The 19,104-nt window shown below is 31.4% G+C and overlaps 2 protein-coding genes across 2 annotated transcripts in view; one reads left to right on the top strand and one right to left on the bottom strand.

Annotated features, from left to right (window-relative positions):
• Positions 1 to 19,104, bottom strand: part of COG5 (component of oligomeric golgi complex 5) — a 441,240-nt gene that overhangs the window by 302,171 nt on the left and 119,965 nt on the right. The window lies entirely within an intron of this gene.
• GPR22 (G protein-coupled receptor 22) lies at positions 12,457 to 15,529 on the top strand. Its single transcript, XM_044679536.1, has 2 exons — positions 12,457 to 12,536; positions 14,203 to 15,529. The coding sequence occupies exon 2, from the start codon at positions 14,228 to 14,230 to the stop codon at positions 15,527 to 15,529; it is 1,302 nt and encodes a 433-aa protein (XP_044535471.1). The 5' UTR covers positions 12,457 to 12,536; positions 14,203 to 14,227.

The raw sequence follows: 19,104 nt of genomic DNA, 5'->3' as shown, positions 1-19,104 counted from the left end.
ATTTGATTTTGAAAGTCTTTAATAAAACTCACTTTTTGGACCATCTAAAAAATTGTATGGATGCTCTGAAAGTTACCCTGCCGCTCACCTTGACATTTCTTAGCAATCCTTAAAATCTGTGTGCTTATAAAAAGCAGGAAGTACATACTGCAATTCAATTATCTGTACTAATGGAGAAGGCAGCGATGCACAAAACTGTGAAAAATAGGTGTCAATACTGCCTTCCATCAGTGAAGGGAGAAGGAAGAAATGATGATTTTCAACTTGTGATGAAGTACATACCTCTAGATCTGGGGGGGAGGGGGGAAGGGGGGAGGAAGGGTGCAGTGTGCAATATTCATATCCAGACTTTCCTAATGCTGTTTTTAGCATCCTCATTCTATATTTACTCATAGCAAAGCTAATTTTGGCTTATAATTTAATCTAATTAAAAACATATTTGTTAAATATTTATTATATTTAAGAAATGGGGCTAGGTGTTGGGAATATACAGAAAGAATAAACTATCCACAAGAAGTTTATAATCTAATGAAAATGGGATAAAATATATAGAAAAATATTGAGAAAGACCAAAGGATAAAGAGAAAGGAAGTTTTATGAGAAATTTGAGGATGGAAGACTTCCAACAAGTTGGTCATGTGAGAACTAAAGGCAAAGTTGTACCAAAAAGTCAGTTAATCAAAAAGCATTTATAAATCACATCCTATGTGCTGGGCACAGTGCTAAGTGCTGGGGATAAAAAAGGCACACAGTCTAATGCATGAGAAAGCATCCAAACAAATTATATAGAAGATAGCAGAGTGACAGAAAGAAGTACAGTGAACTCTCTCCATTCCATCCCATACAATGCTTCCAAACAGATCTGGAAGTCATGAGACTGAATCTTGATTGGAAAAAATTTTTTAAATAAACTAACACACAGAGTGGTTCTTTTTTCCAGCCCAAACTGGCATGAAGAGATAGAAAGATAGATTTATGAACATAAGAACATATGAACATAAGAACAAGGAATATTGCAAGGAACACTCCAATGCAAGGAGAGGTTGTACACCAAGTCAAGAACTCCTAAATCCACCACAAAGAAGCCTAAAATTGGGAAAAGAGAAGGAACAGATGCTAACTGGCATCTCTTTCATTGACTACACAGTTCTGCTATCTTCTATATTCCCTGGTAACAGACTCGGGGAAAACTAAGTAAAGGATCTATGCCTAGATGTGACATTCCAGGGTGAGGAGCAGTTTTGAGTAATAGGCTCATGTTTGAACTCAGGACTTTGTGAGTCTTGTACCTGTGCTCTGTGTCACAGAGCTGTCTCTAAAGGGATGAGGAAGAAGAAAGTCATTTATTTTATTGCAAGTGTCACAAATAACAAATAGAGGCTGAAAGGGGCAATGGATAACATCAAACGCTACTACTATCTTAGGAAAAAGGATGAATGAGTAAGTTGAACCCAAGGGAAACTATGGAAAAATAGTAAAAATTTAACATCTTTGTTTAGGACTATGGGAGAATGTGCAATAAACTCTTTTCTAGCAAAGTTAGGAAATTATCATCAAAACCACGGAAGAATTTATAGAAGAGTAAAGATTTAGGATGTCATTAGTGTTGTTTGTGGGAAAAGATTCAAATTGGGTTAATTTCAGTGAAATAAAGATTAATTGTACTCTTCATAAATAAAATCATATAGCAAACTATAGTAGAGGAAACAACAGATTTAACTCTTACAATTTTGCACATAAATTAATTTAATTTCCCCAAAACAGAATGGAAAGTAATTTTTAAAGGCAAGACTCTTAAGCTGTGGAGAAGAAATGACTAAGATTAAATACAATTTAATATTCTTCAACTGACTTAAGAAAATAGGGTTACGGTTATAATAATTACTTTAGACATGAAAAGTTACCACTGACAAAAATAATATATAAATATAAATCATATACATATGTAACATTGTGACAACTAAATTTGTAAAGAAATTATATGAATTGCAAAACTATTTAGAAAAAAACTATTAATAGTGTGGAGACTTCAATACCCCACTAACAAAATAAGAATCAACAGAAAAATAAGTAAGAAAAGTGAATGAAGAGCATAATGTTAGAAAAAGATTGATGTGATTTTATGTTAACTGTTGTCTGCCAAAGCATCATTCACTTTCAACTTTCAGGCTTCCAGTTTCCAAAAGTATTGATTAAAATGGACAAACTAAGATGAATATAGCAAAATTTTTATATTTAGAATAGATGACAAAAGTCTAATCATTCATAGTAAGTAATGCCATTGTTCTTACAGACTTGAGTGATATATCTCTGATCAAAAAAGTGTAAATTTGTGAATGTACAAATCAAGATTCTCCTGGTTAACATTTTTTCTACTGACCTAGAAATAAAATAATAAAGAACAAATATATATATATAAATATATATATATGTATATATATACATATATCACAGCACCCAGTCATTAGAAAAGTCTTAATACTTGGGCTTAGAAGATTGTATAGAATTAGCTCTTCCTGTAGAGGGAAAATTAGTCCATATATGCAATAATTATTACCATTTACTGAATCTTGCCCAGTAAAGATTCTTTTCTTTTTTACTTATTCTTGATTCCTGCTTAAAATCATACAAAAAGAGAACAGGTTGCTTTGGAAGGCAATAAGTTCTTCTTTGTTAAGAAGGTAAATATGTAGAAGCAGGATGACTTTGTTGGAGAAGTTATAGAAGGGATTCCTTTTTTGGTATAGTTGGACTAGAAGGTTTCTAAGGTCCATCTGAAATATGAGAGTCTGTGATAGATGGAGAAAATTAAATAAGAAATAGTATGGAATTTACTTGCTTGTCACACTTTTTGCAAGGTTTCAAAAATTAATAACAATTTACCTTTATAAATGCAAGGCACAAAAACCCTGATAAAGATGAGTATGGGAAATTTGAGACTTCAATGGGATTTTAAAAATGGGACTTAAATAATTCTATCTTAGAAAAAGAAATGGATTAACAAATGACTTCTCTAAGAACAAAGTATTAGGAGCAGATGGATTTGCAACTGAGTTCTACCAAGCATTTAAAGAACTAAAGAATTGAAAAATTAACTGTAATGCAACATAAAACTGTTTGAAAAGAATGTGATGAAGAGGAGTTTCTCCCAAATTCCTTTTTTGACACAAATATGGTCTTGATAACTAAACCAAGGAGGGTCAAAACAGAAAAATAAAACTAAAGACAAATTTCCTAATCAATGCTGAAGCAAAAATTTTAAATAAAACACTAGCAAAGAGATTACATTAATGTCATAAAGACCACAAAGGCTAGTTCAACATTAACAAAAGTATAATTCAACATATTGACACATTTCAGTAGAAGCAGAAAAAGCTTTTGATAAATATAACCCCTATTTGTCATTAAAAAAAAAACACTGGAAATCAAATAGCCTTCCTTAAAATAAGTAATATCTCTAAAACCACGAGCAAGCATTATATGTAATGGGAATAAACTAGAAGCCTTTCCAATAAGATTTAGGGATAAAGGATGTCTATTATCACCATGGCTATCCAATATTGTACAAGAAAGGCTAGCAATAACAATAAGACAAGAAAAAATATATGGAAGGAATATGATCAGTGATAAAACCACAGTATCACCTTTTGCCTAAAATAACATAAGTTACTTAGAAAACTCTTAGAGTCAACTAAAAAACTAATAAGAAAGTTAACAATTTCGGCAAAGTTGCAGGTTATAAAATAAGCCCATGCAAATCATCAGTATTTCTGTATATTACCAACAAGACCCAGCAAGAAAAGACAGAAAGAGAAATTCCATTTAAAACAACTATAGACAATATCAAATACTTAACCTGCTAAGACAAGCATAGGAACTATATAAATACAATTTTAAAAAACATTCTTCACACAAATAAAGGTAAATTTGAATAACTGGAGAAATACTAATTACTAATGGAGAAGCTGAAGTCATATAATAAAATTGCCAAAGACTCTTTTAGACATAAAAAATCATCACAGAATTCATTCAGAGCAAGAAAAAGTCAGGAATATGAAGGGAATCAATGAAAAAAATGCAATAGAAGATTTAACAGGACAAGACCTCAAACTATACTATAAACCTATAATCATCAAAACAATTTGAAACTAGGTAATAGAGAAGTTGAGTAGTAGAAGTGATTAGGTACACAACATACAAAAGTCAAAGGGTACAGTAACCTATTGTAACTACATCTGATAAACCCAAAGATTACCTATGTGGACAAAAATTTGCTATTCACCAGAACTATTTGGAAACTGCAAAGTGTCCTGGCAGAAACTAAAGGCACACAAAATAAATTCAAAATGGGTGCATGGTTTGTACCTAAAAGGTGATCTAATAAGCAAATTAGTATAGCATTGAAGAAATTACATGACAGATCTAGGAACAGAGGAAAAGTTCATAACCAAACAAGAGATAGAGAGGGTAAGAGAAGGTAATTTTGATTATATAAAATAAAAAAAAATTTTGCACAACTGAAACCAAATGCAGCTAAAATTGAAAGAAAAATAAGAAGCGGGGGGTGGGGGGAATCTTTGCAGAAAGTTTCTCTGATAAAGGTCTCATTTTTAGGATATAGAGAACTGAGTCAAATATGCAAGAAAAAAGAGTCATTCTTCAATTGATAAATGATTTTTTAAAAAGACAAGAACAGTTTATTTTTTCTTTCTTTTTTAAACCTTTATTTTCCATCTTATGATCAATATTATGCATTGGTTTCAAGGCAGAAGAGCAGTAAGGGCTAGGCTAGGGAAGTTAAGTGAATTGTCCAGGATCACAGAGCTATCTGAGGCCAGATTTGGATATAGAACCTCTCATCTCTAGGCCTGGTTCTCAATCCATTGAACTACTGAGGTAGTTTTCTAAGAAAGAAATCCAAACTATCAGTAGCCATAAGAAAAAAAAATCTTCTAAATCACTAATAATTAGAGAAAAGCAAACTAAAAACAACTCCAAGATACCACCTTATACCTATTAAATTCTGCATACCTTCTGACTCAGCAATACAACATTGCTAGGTCTACATCTCCAAAAAAGTTCAAAGAAAAGGAAAATGACCCATATATATGAAATTGTTTATAGTAGTTCTTTTTGTAGTAGCAAAGAATTGGGGAACTATGGGAATGACTATCAATTGGGAATGGCTAATCAAGTTATGGTATATGGATGTGATAGAATATTATTATACTGTAAGAAATGAGGAAAATGAGAGATTCAAAAAAACCTGAGAATATTTGTATGTACTGATGCAAAGTGAACAGAATCAGAAGAATAATTTATGTAGAAACAGAAATATTGTAAAAATAATCAACTCTGAAATTCTTAGTACCTCTGGTTAACATGATGACCAACCACAGTCCTAAAGAACTCATTAAGAAACATGCTGTCCATTCTGAGGGACTTATGGAAAAGAACGCTACCAACATTCAGAGGAAGAACTACAGGAGTGGAAACAGAAGAAAAACAACTGCTTGAACACAGGGGTTGAGGAGGACATGATTGGGGATGTAGCCTCGAAACTACCACACCAATGCAACTATCAACAATTTGGAAATAGATCTTGATCAATGACACATGTTAAAACGAGTGGAAATGCGCATCAGCCATGGGGGGAAGGAGGGAGAGGGAGGGGGGTGGAGGGGAAAGTAAGAACATGAATTATGTAACCATGTTAACTTTTCTAAAAAATAAATATTAATAAATGTTTTAAAAAAAAAGAAACATGCCATCCACTTCCATAAAAAAGGTGATAGACTTCGGAGTATGAATTCAAGTATATTTCCTTCTAATTTGTTTTGTATGTCTATACATATTTGTAATGGGTTTTATATTCTTATCTCCTCAATTAGTGGTGGAAAAAAATGAAAAAAATTTAGAACTGAAAATAAAATTGAATTTTAAAAATGATTAAAAGTAATTTCCCCTTTCTGGTATTTCTTATGGTGCTTTGACTCAATCCTTCCTTTGCCCTGTTTATATTCTACATTATGTTATCCTCATTTCCATAGGCTAATGTTTATTTTCTCATTAAATGATTAACTCCTAGATGATAAGCACTGTGTAGTATTTCATTTTTGCATACCTTATTGCTAGCACATTGTGCATCATTATCATTGTTAATAATATGCTTAATAAATATTTAATAAGTTATTAAAAAAGGAGGTGCCATTAGATATATTTGGGTGAATTTAAATATTGCTTCCCACTAGCTTTTCATTCTATTGCTCTTCACAAATTTCAAATTATTTCCCATTCTCTAACTTCTCTCTTTGGCATTTGCAGAGTCCATTCTCCATGCTGACCCTCTCCTTCACCTCAAGCTGCTGAAATCCTTCTCTTTCTTTAAAGTACAATTATTATTTCCTCTTACCTTCTGTTGTACATTTTCTAATATGTTCATTGTATGTGTTTTACTAAGGTTTATTCATTTTTGGATGGCTCCATTCCCTCTATTTGGAATGCTCTCCTTTCTTTTTTATTTCTATTTTACAAATGTATTTGCACATGAGTTTTCTAAAGTTATATAATCCAAATTGTCTCCTTCCCTTCTTCTCTCCCAAATCTCAGAGCTGACAAGCAATTCAATCTGGGTTATGCATGTATTATCATGCAAAACATGCTTCCATATTATTCATTTTTGTAAGTGAATAATCTTATAAAACCAAAACCCTAAAATATGTACCCAAATAAAAAAGTGATAAATCCTATGCTTACATCTGCATTCTTACTCCAACAGTTCTTACTCTGGAAGTGAAATCTGGATTCTTTTTCATAAGTACCTCAGAACTGCCATGGATCATTGGATTGCTGTTAATAGCAAAGGCTATCACATTTGATTGTTCCACAATATAACTGTTACTGTGTACAATGTTTTCCCGGTTCTGCTTATTTCACTCTGCATCAGTTCATGTAGGTCTTTCCAGTTCTTTCCGAAATCATCCTCTTCATCATTCCTTATAGCACAATAGTATTATCTCACCATCGTTATGCCATAATTTGTTCAGTTAGAAGAGAAAATTTCAATGAGAGGACTGATGGACCATGTATCTACCTTCTGATAATCTGCATAGCTATATTCAGAGGCTCATCATCAAAAGGTTATATGGTATGACACCAACTATGAAGGTAAAGAGGTTTTGATATTAAGAGCCAAAAGATACTTGCTGACTAAATCATCAAATCTTTGAAACAATTATAGGTAATTATCACATATATTAGCGTCCTACTAAATTTTAAGATACTTAAAGGCAAAAACTATGTATTATCTAAACTCTACTTCTCATAATTCATAATGGTTTATCTATGAACATGCCATTTCATTTACTTCCCTCTAGGACAAGTGAGAATAGAAACACTATCATTTTTCATTTTTTTTTAAATCCAGCTGCCAGAAAAATACTTTGTATGGAGGATTTGAACCCATCTTCTGAATTACTTCAGAGGTAAACGTCTTTCCACTACCACTTCCATCTGGAGTATTTTTCAACTTTAATGTCCTAAAAGTATACTAAGTCTATTAAGTATAAAAATATGAGCATCTGAGTTACTATGGTAACTTGAATTTCTGTCATTTTAAACAAATGTGCTAAATTTTGCATTAGTAATTTATTTCCCATTAACTTATTTTTTTAATTATTAAATATCCAAGTGGAAAGCATTGTGCTAGCAAGAAGACTTTCAAAGATACAAAACAAACCTGTCCCTGACCCCATGTCTATGATGTCTAGATGTGACATGAACACAGATTTGTATGAGATAAGCTGGCATAAGACACCACTGCTTCCTATAAAGAAAAGTCCAAGGCAAAATACTAAAAGAAAATTCAAAGAAAACATAAATACTCTCACCTAGAAATATTAGAGGAGGCTTCATAGAAGAGGTACTATCCTACACTGAAACTTAAAGAACAAGAATGTTTTTAACAAATAGAAGTGAGGAAAGAATTAAATTCCAAGTATGGGGATGAGCATTTCCATATGAAAAGAAGTTGAAGGTGGCAGTTTAGAGAACACCCAGTAATCTAGTTTGGCAGGAATGTAAATAATGTGAATAAAAGTAATGGTAAATTAAGCTAGAAAATGTTAGGTTGAGAAGTTTGTATTTTATCCTATAACAAACAGTTGTTTTGTTAGCCTTATGAAGGATGGACTGAAAGGGGGACAGTGTATAGGCAATAATGTACATAAAACTGGATCTGAATCTATTGATTCATATATTTGTTAAAATGTGATGCTAGATTAGATGTTGAGATTATCTTCCTAAAAACAAATTAACTCTCCTATTTAGGAGTCAAGTGTATAGCGAAAAAAGTTCAAGTAAAACAAATTGATCATAATGTAATCTCTATCCAAACAAGCTACCAAGTCATGCTTACAATCCTTCTTTGGAGGCAGTTTTATATTTAAAATGTGTCACATCAGTCTTTCAATCTGGCTGGTATACCAGTAAAATTCAAACTTTGCAGTAATTTTTTCATTTTTAGCACGAGAAATTTTTTAATATCTCAAGTTGGAAAGAAATTGTTGGAAATACACAAGATTTTCCAAAAAGCATCTCTTCCATGTTGTATAAAAACCTATTAATGTGAGCTCCTAGCAAGTTTTTGAGGGTAATAAAAGCTATTCAATTGTGTTGAAATTATTAAGAGCATATATATCAACTGCTTTTTATATTTAATGGAGCATCCTTATTAGCAAGTTATAAACTGAAATCAGTCTGTCTTCATAGCAAAATTATGTTTTTAAGAGTTCTGAAATTATGAGTAACAGTAAAAACTGATATTACAAACTAAGTATACCTGCTATTTTGTAAAAACTAAAGGGAATTTTGTGAAATAAAATATAAAAATGATGGATAATGCCAACTTTTGAGAGATTTTTTCTGACACTGAAAATAAGAAGTTACTAAACACTGAGACTAGAAATGGACTAGAAATCACTAAAGTCCATTCCATCTCTAAAACCTAGGGTCCTTTTACACTAATAGTTGAAAATTTTTTAATCTATAGTATTGATTTTTTTCTTGAGTGCATAACTTTATTTCCTAAAGAGATCAAATTTTATCTTCATCCATCTTATGAAAATATGAATCTAAGTTATTTAGTTATCTTCAATGTCCCTAGTGCCCAGCACATTCAGCAAAGGTTTCCTGAATTGTTCTCTCTGAGAAAATATACAAACATCGATGTCAAAGAAAGCATTGACTATTAAAAAGAAATTGGTAATAAAATAGCCTATAAGTACAAAAGTATTACTAAAAGTGCAAACAAATTAACACCTTAATACAATAAAATCTTAGAGCATTTTTCTAAAGCCTATTAAACTGATTACATGTAAACATGATGAAAATGAGCAAGAAAAATCTAATTTAAAAAACATATTACATTACAGTATATATAAATTCAAAATTCTACCTGTTACTAAAACAGGTTCTAAACTAAACTAAAATCATATTTGTGATAAATATTCTGCTACATTTAGTACTAACCATCACTTCTTATGCATAGTAGGGAGTCAAATATTTATCAAATGAATAAAGGCATCTTCAATCATTTTAAATATGTTGTTTTATTTAGACTCATTTGGAACACACTAACAATAAAGACCTGAATACAAAAATAATGGTAAAAACTCAGTTTGGTTCATAGTAAAGATGGGAATAGTTCCTTTTTTTAGCTATGTGGCAAAGAATTCCAACAAAAAATTATATGTCACCAAGATATTCTTAAATATAATTACCAAAGGCTCTAAAAAGAATATATACTTTATACTGTGTAATTCTTTCCATCATTGCAATTTCTTCTATGCTGGCACTACTGAACAACAAACCAAAATAGAGCAAATTATTTTAAAGATAAAGCTTAATGAGTGCATAATCTATTTGAGAATTACATTCAATACATTTATAAATTTAGCCTTTTGAAAAAGCATCCATATATAAAACAGTGGAGGGGGGGGGGAAACACTGCTATACATATGTAGCACAGTTTAAGCCCAACACAACTGACCAATCAAAATTAGTGAATGCACTGCATCTCTCTGCAGTGAAGAGAAGCGACAAGGTAGGCTGTCATTCTGCAAACGCTGCCCAGAACAGGCTTTCCTCTGAGAAGCACTGCTGTTCTTCTTTAGAAAGGCTGAATCTAAATGTTGCCTCTGGAGACAAGAAGCCTTCAGTATGTTAAATTACTTTCATTATGTATTTTCAGATGCTTATTGATTCCACAGTCGGAAGAGTGAGAGACTGCAGCAGCCTCTAAGCAGCTCTACATGTTCCATACATTAGCAGGAGTGCTGAAACAATGGCACGGTCCAGGAACATATTTTCATTAAGGTCATTTTTTGAAGGGATGTTTATGACCCTCTTCCCTCAGTACTCTGCTAACAAGTGAACGAAATGAATCAATCAAAACTGGAAATGCTTCGACTATATCAAGAACATTGCCAGTCTTTAAGTAGAGGTAAGATATGCTCCTTATTATAGTACACAGATGCTCCTGAAACAGCATAATCTGTGCATGGTAAAATTACTTTGGAAAAAGGATGTTTCAGCCTAAATTTCAAGAGTTGTTGAGTTTAATTCTGCTTGTTGAGAAGCAAGTATTACTAAATGTGTTTTTTGGGGGGGAGGGAGGTTAAAAAGCATCGCTTTTAAAATATGTAATTCTTTTAAATGCATTGATTATTAAGGACATTTTCTGTTCATTCACTATGAAAACTAGCTTTTAATCCACTCCAAACCAGCTAAATATCTTGAATGTAAAAATAGATTTTTCTCCAAAAAAAAAAAATGACACATATTGATGTATAAGGAAACCCTTTTAAGAAACAGATTTACCAAATAGCTGTTTTTCATTTCTTAATCAACATTGGCACACAAGGAATGTAATGGATTTGTTCATGGAAAACAGTTATATGAGCACTTACTTTTCTGCATTAGCTCATCTATTTCAACCATTTCAATCAAATATCAATGAAAATTTTATCTTTAGAATACTGATATGATATTGGCTTGGGACAGCAAATTTCAAGCAATGTCCAAATAGTTATTAAACAAGCTGTAACAGTCTGCCTAAAATATCTGCTGTTTTATCAAAATTCTCACAATGAAAAGAGATCATATTGTATATAGTGTAAACTTACTCAAAAAATCTGAAAACATAAGCTAGCTTTAAATATGGAAATAGAAAAGAGTTATTAAGAAGCAATCTGATTTTCTCTTTTTCTTTCCTGGCAATGTTAACACTATCATTAACTAGGGAGTAAATACAATTTTGCAGGGTAAAAGGTTTTTTCGTGTATTTTACATATATGGTTCTGGGTCTAAGAATAGAGCTCATTTATTTTTGCAAATAGATTTTACATAAATAACATTACGGTAATTTTTCAGTTATTAATGTAGAATTAAGAAACATCTCATATCTTAATCTGGTTTTTTTTTCCTTTTTCTTCACAAGGGCATAAAGCATCTAATTCAGTTTTTGCTACTGACAATAAGAAGAATGCAAATGATTGAACACATCTTTCCAGCAGTCTGAACCACAAGTTACAAGATATAATGTGTATTTCTAAAGACATAAAAGAGTTAAAGCAAAAACATGGAATAAGTCTGTATGTCTGCTTGCATGCATAACAAATCAGTGCTCTGAAGAGAAGACATTGGATAATATTTTCACAAGAAGAAGAATGCAATGGTATATGGCTGAAAACAAAATGGTGAGCATTTAAAAAGGATTTTCTACTTTAAATATCAAAATTGTGGAAACAACTGATTCGTGAAGAAACAATGAAACATGAATTTTCAGAAGGAGAATGTGCATACTTCACCAGCAAGCTAAATGAAGCTGTATCAGGTTTTCTGCACTACAAATTAAGTTATTCATATCAATTGTCACGATGACTAATGGATATTTTTTCTTTGAATATCATGATCTGTTATGTATCCTTCTTTAATGAAAATAAATCAAATTAAATAGCAGATGGTCTTTATCAAAAGCTCATGAGCTGGATTTTATAATGTAAAGAAATTTATGGGATTGAGACATTAGTCCAACTGATGAACAAGAGTACTATAGAAATAGATGTCCAGTTGCAAAAAAAAAAGAATGTTTAAATACGTATCTAAAGCGAGAAATCTGATGTTTCTATTTTTATTTTCACTTATCCTGGAAAATAAAAATACACAGCCACATAGTCCTCAAAAGGGAAATATAATTAATGTCACTTAAAGAAGTTCTTGTTTTTATTGGTAGTGGCTTTTAAAAGCAAAAAAAAAAACCAAAAACCCACAAATCCATCAGTCGATTAAACCTCATTTTTAAACACAAATCTTGCTGCTGAAGTGTTGGAACAAAAATAAATGAAATAGGAAATAGAACACTGCTACTTCTGTTGCCAGGTGCAAATGCATGTCAAAAATCTGTCAATGACATCATGTATCAATTTTTGAAAAACTTCCATAGTGAGCCGAAAGACCCCTGAGGCAACAGAAAACAGGTAGGTCAAAAGATGCATGCACCCAACCATGGTTTAGCATTTACAAGAAAACAGAACCCTGAGAGGAAGATGTATTTTCTTAATTATGTTTCTAACTTGACATTTTTGCGTTTATTTAATCATAAATCTAAGTGATATGACAAAGACCTGATGTTAATGTCAGCTTAAAACATTTGGCACATTTAAAATTTTCCATTTTCACAGGATTTCAGTTTGAGTTCTGACCATGCCTTATTTGAACAAATACGCCTTTAGTTCTCATTTAAACTGTGTTCAAGAGAATTCAATCTTCTAATCACTTAGGGCAGCTTCTGAAATAGTTTGTTGGGGAGGGGTTTTTAAGCTAATACTGTGAATGAATCTATATCCTTATAAGCTTGGCAAAACTTGCATAATATAGAAAGATTAAGTTTAATTTTGAGTTTGTATTTTCTATTTCATGCCTAAGACTGTGAGCACTTTAGCTGACATTTTAGATTTAAAATAAGAGAAATGATAGTTTATTTGGCTTTCTTTTAGCAATGTAAACTACTGTATATATGTCATTTGGATATGTTAAAAGATAAACATTTCAATTGCAAATGGCTCAAAAGGCTTAGGTATTAAATATGAATCTTTTCCAATGGCAATAGATTTTTTCTAATTATCTTCAAAATTATACATTAAAATAGGTTTAAAGTGCAACTTTTTAAAACCTCCAAAATACATTTCTGGGACTTGTCCAGAGTTTAATTTTTCATTTTAAATTCTATATGAAAATGAAGCCAATAGTTGTATGCTTTAAAACATCTTGAAAATGCAAATCTATAATTGAATTATTAAATTTCAACTCAGGATCTACAAAAAGCAGTTATGAAATAAACTTTCCATATGAAAGCTGAATGCCATCATATTAAAGTTTCACTGTCCTGTTATATAGAAGTGACTTCCTTTTGCCTTTTCTTAAAATCTTTTCATTAATTATTACAGTAAAAAAAAAAAACTTCAGTGACCAATATGAAATATCTTTACTCTAAACAAAATAGTTAAAAATTTTAGTATCGTGAGGGAAATTGCTTAGGCAACCATAACACACTATTGGCTATGTAATGTAAAATGATCACATCAAGAATAGGAAAAGAGAATTTAAAAGAGTACTAGTATTCTAAAAGATAACACCTAAAAACTATACTTTTAATCTGAAACATTTATAAGAAAATATCTCAAAGGGAGATCTAAACTCTATTAATTTGATACCAATATGCAACATGTATGTTTTATAATTATTGATAAATTTTTAAATTTAAAAATTTTCAGTAGCATTTACATTCCAATGGATTCTTGAACCATTTTATAATTTCTTTCTCATACGATGAAAGTGAAAACTTTGCAGCAAAAGGTATTTTTAATATTTAAAATGTTTTCCAAGTCATGAAGGAAAGTCTTAGATTAATAATTTGTCAAGGAGATACACATATGTGCATATTTTAAATGCCCTTTTACAGCATAACAAAATGAACTCGATGAACTTTGACAAGTTTTCTCCCTTGTAAATTTTGCTAAACATCAAATGCAGTAATACATAGAGACTACATAGATTTTTGACAGAGAGAGAATATACATTAGGTATTTGTCCAAATGATTATAAATATGGAACTCAAATAGTTTCTTTTATTTCACTTTCTAGGAGAAAAAACGACTACTCCAAAAGAATGTGTCTCTCCCCCATTCCGGAAATCAACATGCAGTCTGAATCTAACATTACAGTCCGAGATGACATTGATGACATCAATACCAATATGTACCCATCATCATCATATCCATTAAGCTTTCAAGTGTCTCTCACTGGATTTCTCATGTTAGAAATTGTATTGGGACTTGGCAGCAACCTCACAGTATTGGTACTTTACTGCATGAAATCCAACTTAATCAACTCTGTCAGTAACATTATTACAATGAATCTTCATGTACTTGATGTGATTATTTGTGTAGGATGTATTCCTCTAACTATAGTTATTCTTCTACTTTCATTGGAGAGTAATACTGCTCTCATATGTTGCTTCCATGAGGCTTGTGTATCCTTTGCAAGTGTCTCAACTGCAATCAACGTTTTTGCAATTACTTTGGACCGATATGATATCTCTGTAAAACCTGCAAACCGAATTCTGACAATGGGAAGAGCTGTCATGTTAATGACATCCATATGGATTGTCTCATTTTTCTCTTTCCTAATTCCCTTTATTGAGGTCAATTTTTTCAGTCTTCAAAGTGAAAACAGATGGAAAAACAAGACACTTCTCTGTGTCAGTAGAAATGAATACCACACTGAACTGGGGATGTATTATCACCTGCTCGTACAGATTCCAATTTTCTTTTTCACTGTTATAGTAATGCTCATTACCTACACCAAAATACTTCAAGCCCTAAATATTCGAATAGGCACAAGATTTTCAACAGGTCAAAAGAAAAAAGCGAGAAAGAAAAAGACAATTTCTCTGACCACACAGCATGAGACTACTGACGTATCCCAAAGCAGTGGCGGGAGAAATGTAGTTTTTGGTGTAAGAACTTCTGTTTCTGTCATAATTGCTCTCCGGCGAGCCGTGAAGAGACACCGAGAACGACGGGAGAGGCAAAAGAGAGTCTTCAGAATGTCTCTGTTGATTATTTCAACATTTCTTCTCTGCTGGACACCAATTTCTGTTTTAAACACCACCATTTTATGTTTGGGCCCAAGTGACCTTCTGGTAAAACTAAGATTGTGTTTCCTAGTTATGGCCTATGGAACTACCATTTTTCATCCTCTTCTATATGCATTTACTAGACAAAAATTTCAAAAGGTATTGAAAAGTAAAATGAAAAAACGAGTTGTTTCAATTGTGGAAGCAGATCCTATGCCTAATAATGCTGTCATACATAATTCTTGGATAGATCCTAAAAGGAATAAAACAATTACCTTTGAAGACAGTGAAGTAAGAGAGAAATGTTTAGTACCACAGGTTGTTACCGACTAAGTAAAAACCAACTTTTCACCAAATCCCTATTCCCAAGAGTTTTTTTTTTTAATTGTAAGAAACATGACTGCCAAATAAGGGGGGAGGGGGAATTTTTAAGTACTGGTTATACTGTAAAATTTCAATATAAATGTTAAATAGATTAGGTCTTATATATTCAATTTCTTCATTATTTAATGTATATGTTGCATGGCAGTTTGTTAAAGTAACATCATTGTGTATATTTTGTCATTATTTTGTCCACTAGAAAATATTCATGTAAGTCATATTTTTTAAAAAATTAAAATAAATGAATAGCCTTAAAGTAGTACATACTTTTAAAATTCAACCAAAACCTGTATGCTTTATTTTTTTAATTCAGTTTTCTAAGCCATTTACTACCCTAGATAAATTTAAGTTAATGTTTAACTTGAATATCATTTTAATTTAAGACATAGGTTCAAATTAATTAGAATTAATTTAGTTTCTTAAGCCAATCATCTTTTCAGCTCACAATAGCCCATATTTACTATATGTAAAATAGCTAAAAATTAACCTTGTATGTTTTTCCTTCTATCCATAATCACATATAGGAAAAAATAACTTAGCAACTCCTTTTCTCAATTTTCAAGAATGAAAAACCTGAACAAGCAAAGGATTAAAAGAAAAATTGCAAACTCTGGTGTATTAACAAAACATCACATTATGTAATGAGAAAAATTGATAGCAACAATTTGTATCTGATGGAGGAGGCAAAAACCCTGTAATATGTAGTTTTTACAATTAAAAAAATTAAATACTTTTAGCTGATACTAAAAAAAGAGGGGGATTGTGTTACAAAATTGTTGAACGAAATATGAGAGGGAGGAATTTAAATGGATTTCTATGTGGAGAACATAAGATACCACCAGCAAATGCTACTTTTTCTAATTTTTACTACCAATTTCAAAGCTGCCGCCAATATTAAATGTGATATGTGTGACAGGACTACAGCCTCGACATACACAAAATGTGAGTGTTATTTGTACCCTGGTTATTATCATTATCATCACAAAACACTCCTCATCATTTCTCCTTCTGTATCTCATTCAGACTTGAAATTTTAAAGAACTTCTGGATGCTGGAAGCCTATGAAATTATTGGTAAAAAAAAATAAATATTCTGAGGCTTTCAAATGATCCATCATCCAGTCATCCAGAATAAGAAATGGTTATTCCAATTCAGTAAACTATGTCAAATGATTATTTTATTATCACTATGTAGTTTTTATCTCCTGGGGAGAAAAGGTGCTTATAAAAAATAAAGCTGTCTTGAATTATTTTCCATTTTTCTGTATACTAAAATAACATATCAATGAATGCTAAAATTGTTGATAAAACGAGATTTTTAAGAGGCACTTGCCTCTCATCAATTCTGGAAATGTCCTTTTAATCTTATCTCTTTTTTATAGACAAAGAAACTAAGGCTCCGAGAAGTTCCTTAATGAAGAAATTTTAGGAATAGGCCTGGAGTGATATAGTCTGTCACAAAAGATAGATCTTCTGACGACAAAACAAGTTCACTTTCTACTATGATTTATTATCTTAACATACAAATATCAGGCTTAGTTAGCATAATAATTTTTTCACTTTATTTTTTATACTTTCTTCTAAATGGCCTGAATAAAATACAAGTAGTGAACCATTTAAAAGTAATTTTTTCACTTATGATATTCTAAGCAAAAAATATGTTGCCTTTCAAGTTCTCTCTCATATGAATAAAACGGTAAATGTTAACTTTAGCTTGCTGAATACTCTAATCCTAAAGGAAAAGTAGCAAAATGCAACCAGGTCAAGGGCCAGAGTGGATCACAAGAGAAATTAGAATATTATTTGATACTATTCCTACCATACCAAGGAATCTTGGGAAAGCCATAGCTTTTCTGTGCCTTATTTCCTAAATCAATTTGATTAGGAAGAAAGGGGAAACAAATAAAGATACCCTATTTTGACAGTATAAGTAAGCAAGCATTATTCAAAATAGAATCCATATGGAAAGAGCTCTAAGATTTATAAAGCTGTCGTTCTACAGCAACACCTTGAGGTGATTTATTCAAGTATTACTACTTCTGTGACATTGTCAAAATCGCAAAGTCCCTTGTGTGAATTCCTTCTGTCACTGCAGAAAATAGCCTTTTAGGGCTTGCCCAAGGTCATGAAGCTAAAAGATGACAATGGCAGAATATGAACCCTGGTCTTCCTGACACCATGCCTAGCACTTTATCCACTAAATCAGATTGCCTCTACACTCTCATTTTACAGATAAGGAGATTAAGGCTTAAAGATATTCAATGTCATAAAGACTACAAATTAGGAAAAAAACGTCTCCTTTCTGTATCATGTTGCTTCTCCAAATATTTGGTCCTCAGTAAAAAAACAAAATCTCAATAGCAATATTCTCTACAGGAAGAGATCAAGGAATTTTTCAATTCCTCATTTTAAAACATTTTTACTTTGATACTTAGTATCACTTAATATTCCCTTTTCAATGTGACAGCTTATTTTGAGTAAGGCTTAAACTTTGCAAGATCCTGCTTTGACAGCAAGACCTGGAGCTAATTTTGTTTTCAAACAGATACAAATTAGTCCAACTATTCTTAGAATTCAATAGAAAAACACCCACAATAGAGTATTAAAATATTTTAGTGTTCAATTCCAATAGTTCACATAGCCCAGTTTAAAAATCATTGTATGACAGAGTCTAATTGCTTCTGGTATCCTTTACAACATTAAGTCTGAGGAAGTAAAATATAAAATACAAATATTGTAATTTTGCTACAAATCATTACTTGTTGCCTACATTTAGCATTTTATATAGCCAAAGAAGTGGCCATTAGAAAGCATATTTGTCAGCCTGAGTAGTAGCTCTAGTAGTAACACTAGAGTTTTTGTCTTTCACGCATATAACCATTTGATCACTTATGATTTTAGAGAGAAAAAATAATGTATTTACCTGATAGTCTCTAATTGCCTTTTAATTTGTTAAATAGTGTGTAATGAGTACATGAAGATAGTACTTAAAGAGATTTAAAATGCTGCTTTAAGAAAAAGCACAGAATTTATTTACATTACAGGATTCAGTTTATAGGAAGTCAGGAAGCCTGAATAGCTTTTATTTCTAATTAAATATTTGTTTTGTGGCAAACCATAATTTTCATTTTTCTTCCTTTATTATACTTTTAATGCAGTTTTTAAAAAATATGAGTGATTTTTATTTCCAAGAATTAATCCATAAAAGGAACAGTTACTGAATTATTTTGTTCTGTAAAAATAAAAATGGATAATGTTAGGTAATGGTAAATTATTTGGTATGTGTTACTTAAAGCCTTTTGCATCTTTCTTTTTAAAAATCATAAGCCACAGAATTAAAAAAATAAAAACTAACATTAGACCCGAAAACACAGATATGGGATTCATTCAAAAGAGGAATACCAGGTACGTCGATTGAGACCCTAAAAGGAGTTGCTGTATAAAAAGTGTGGAGTTTTTATCCTTTTTTGTTTCTTTTAATCTGAGGAGACTATTGTACCAAAAAAGACCTGCTGTACAGATGTTCAT

Source organism: Gracilinanus agilis, chromosome 5, assembly GCF_016433145.1.
Source record: "Gracilinanus agilis isolate LMUSP501 chromosome 5, AgileGrace, whole genome shotgun sequence".
Taxonomy (NCBI): domain Eukaryota; kingdom Metazoa; phylum Chordata; class Mammalia; order Didelphimorphia; family Didelphidae; genus Gracilinanus; species Gracilinanus agilis.
Note: the sequence above shows the minus strand (reverse complement) of the source record. Positions and strands in the feature narration are given on the sequence as shown.

Excerpts from the sequence above, each read along its gene's own strand:
- GPR22 (XM_044679536.1), top strand. The coding sequence starts at position 14,228 with ATGTGTCTCTCCCCCATTCCGGAAATCAACATGCAGTCTGAATCTAAC.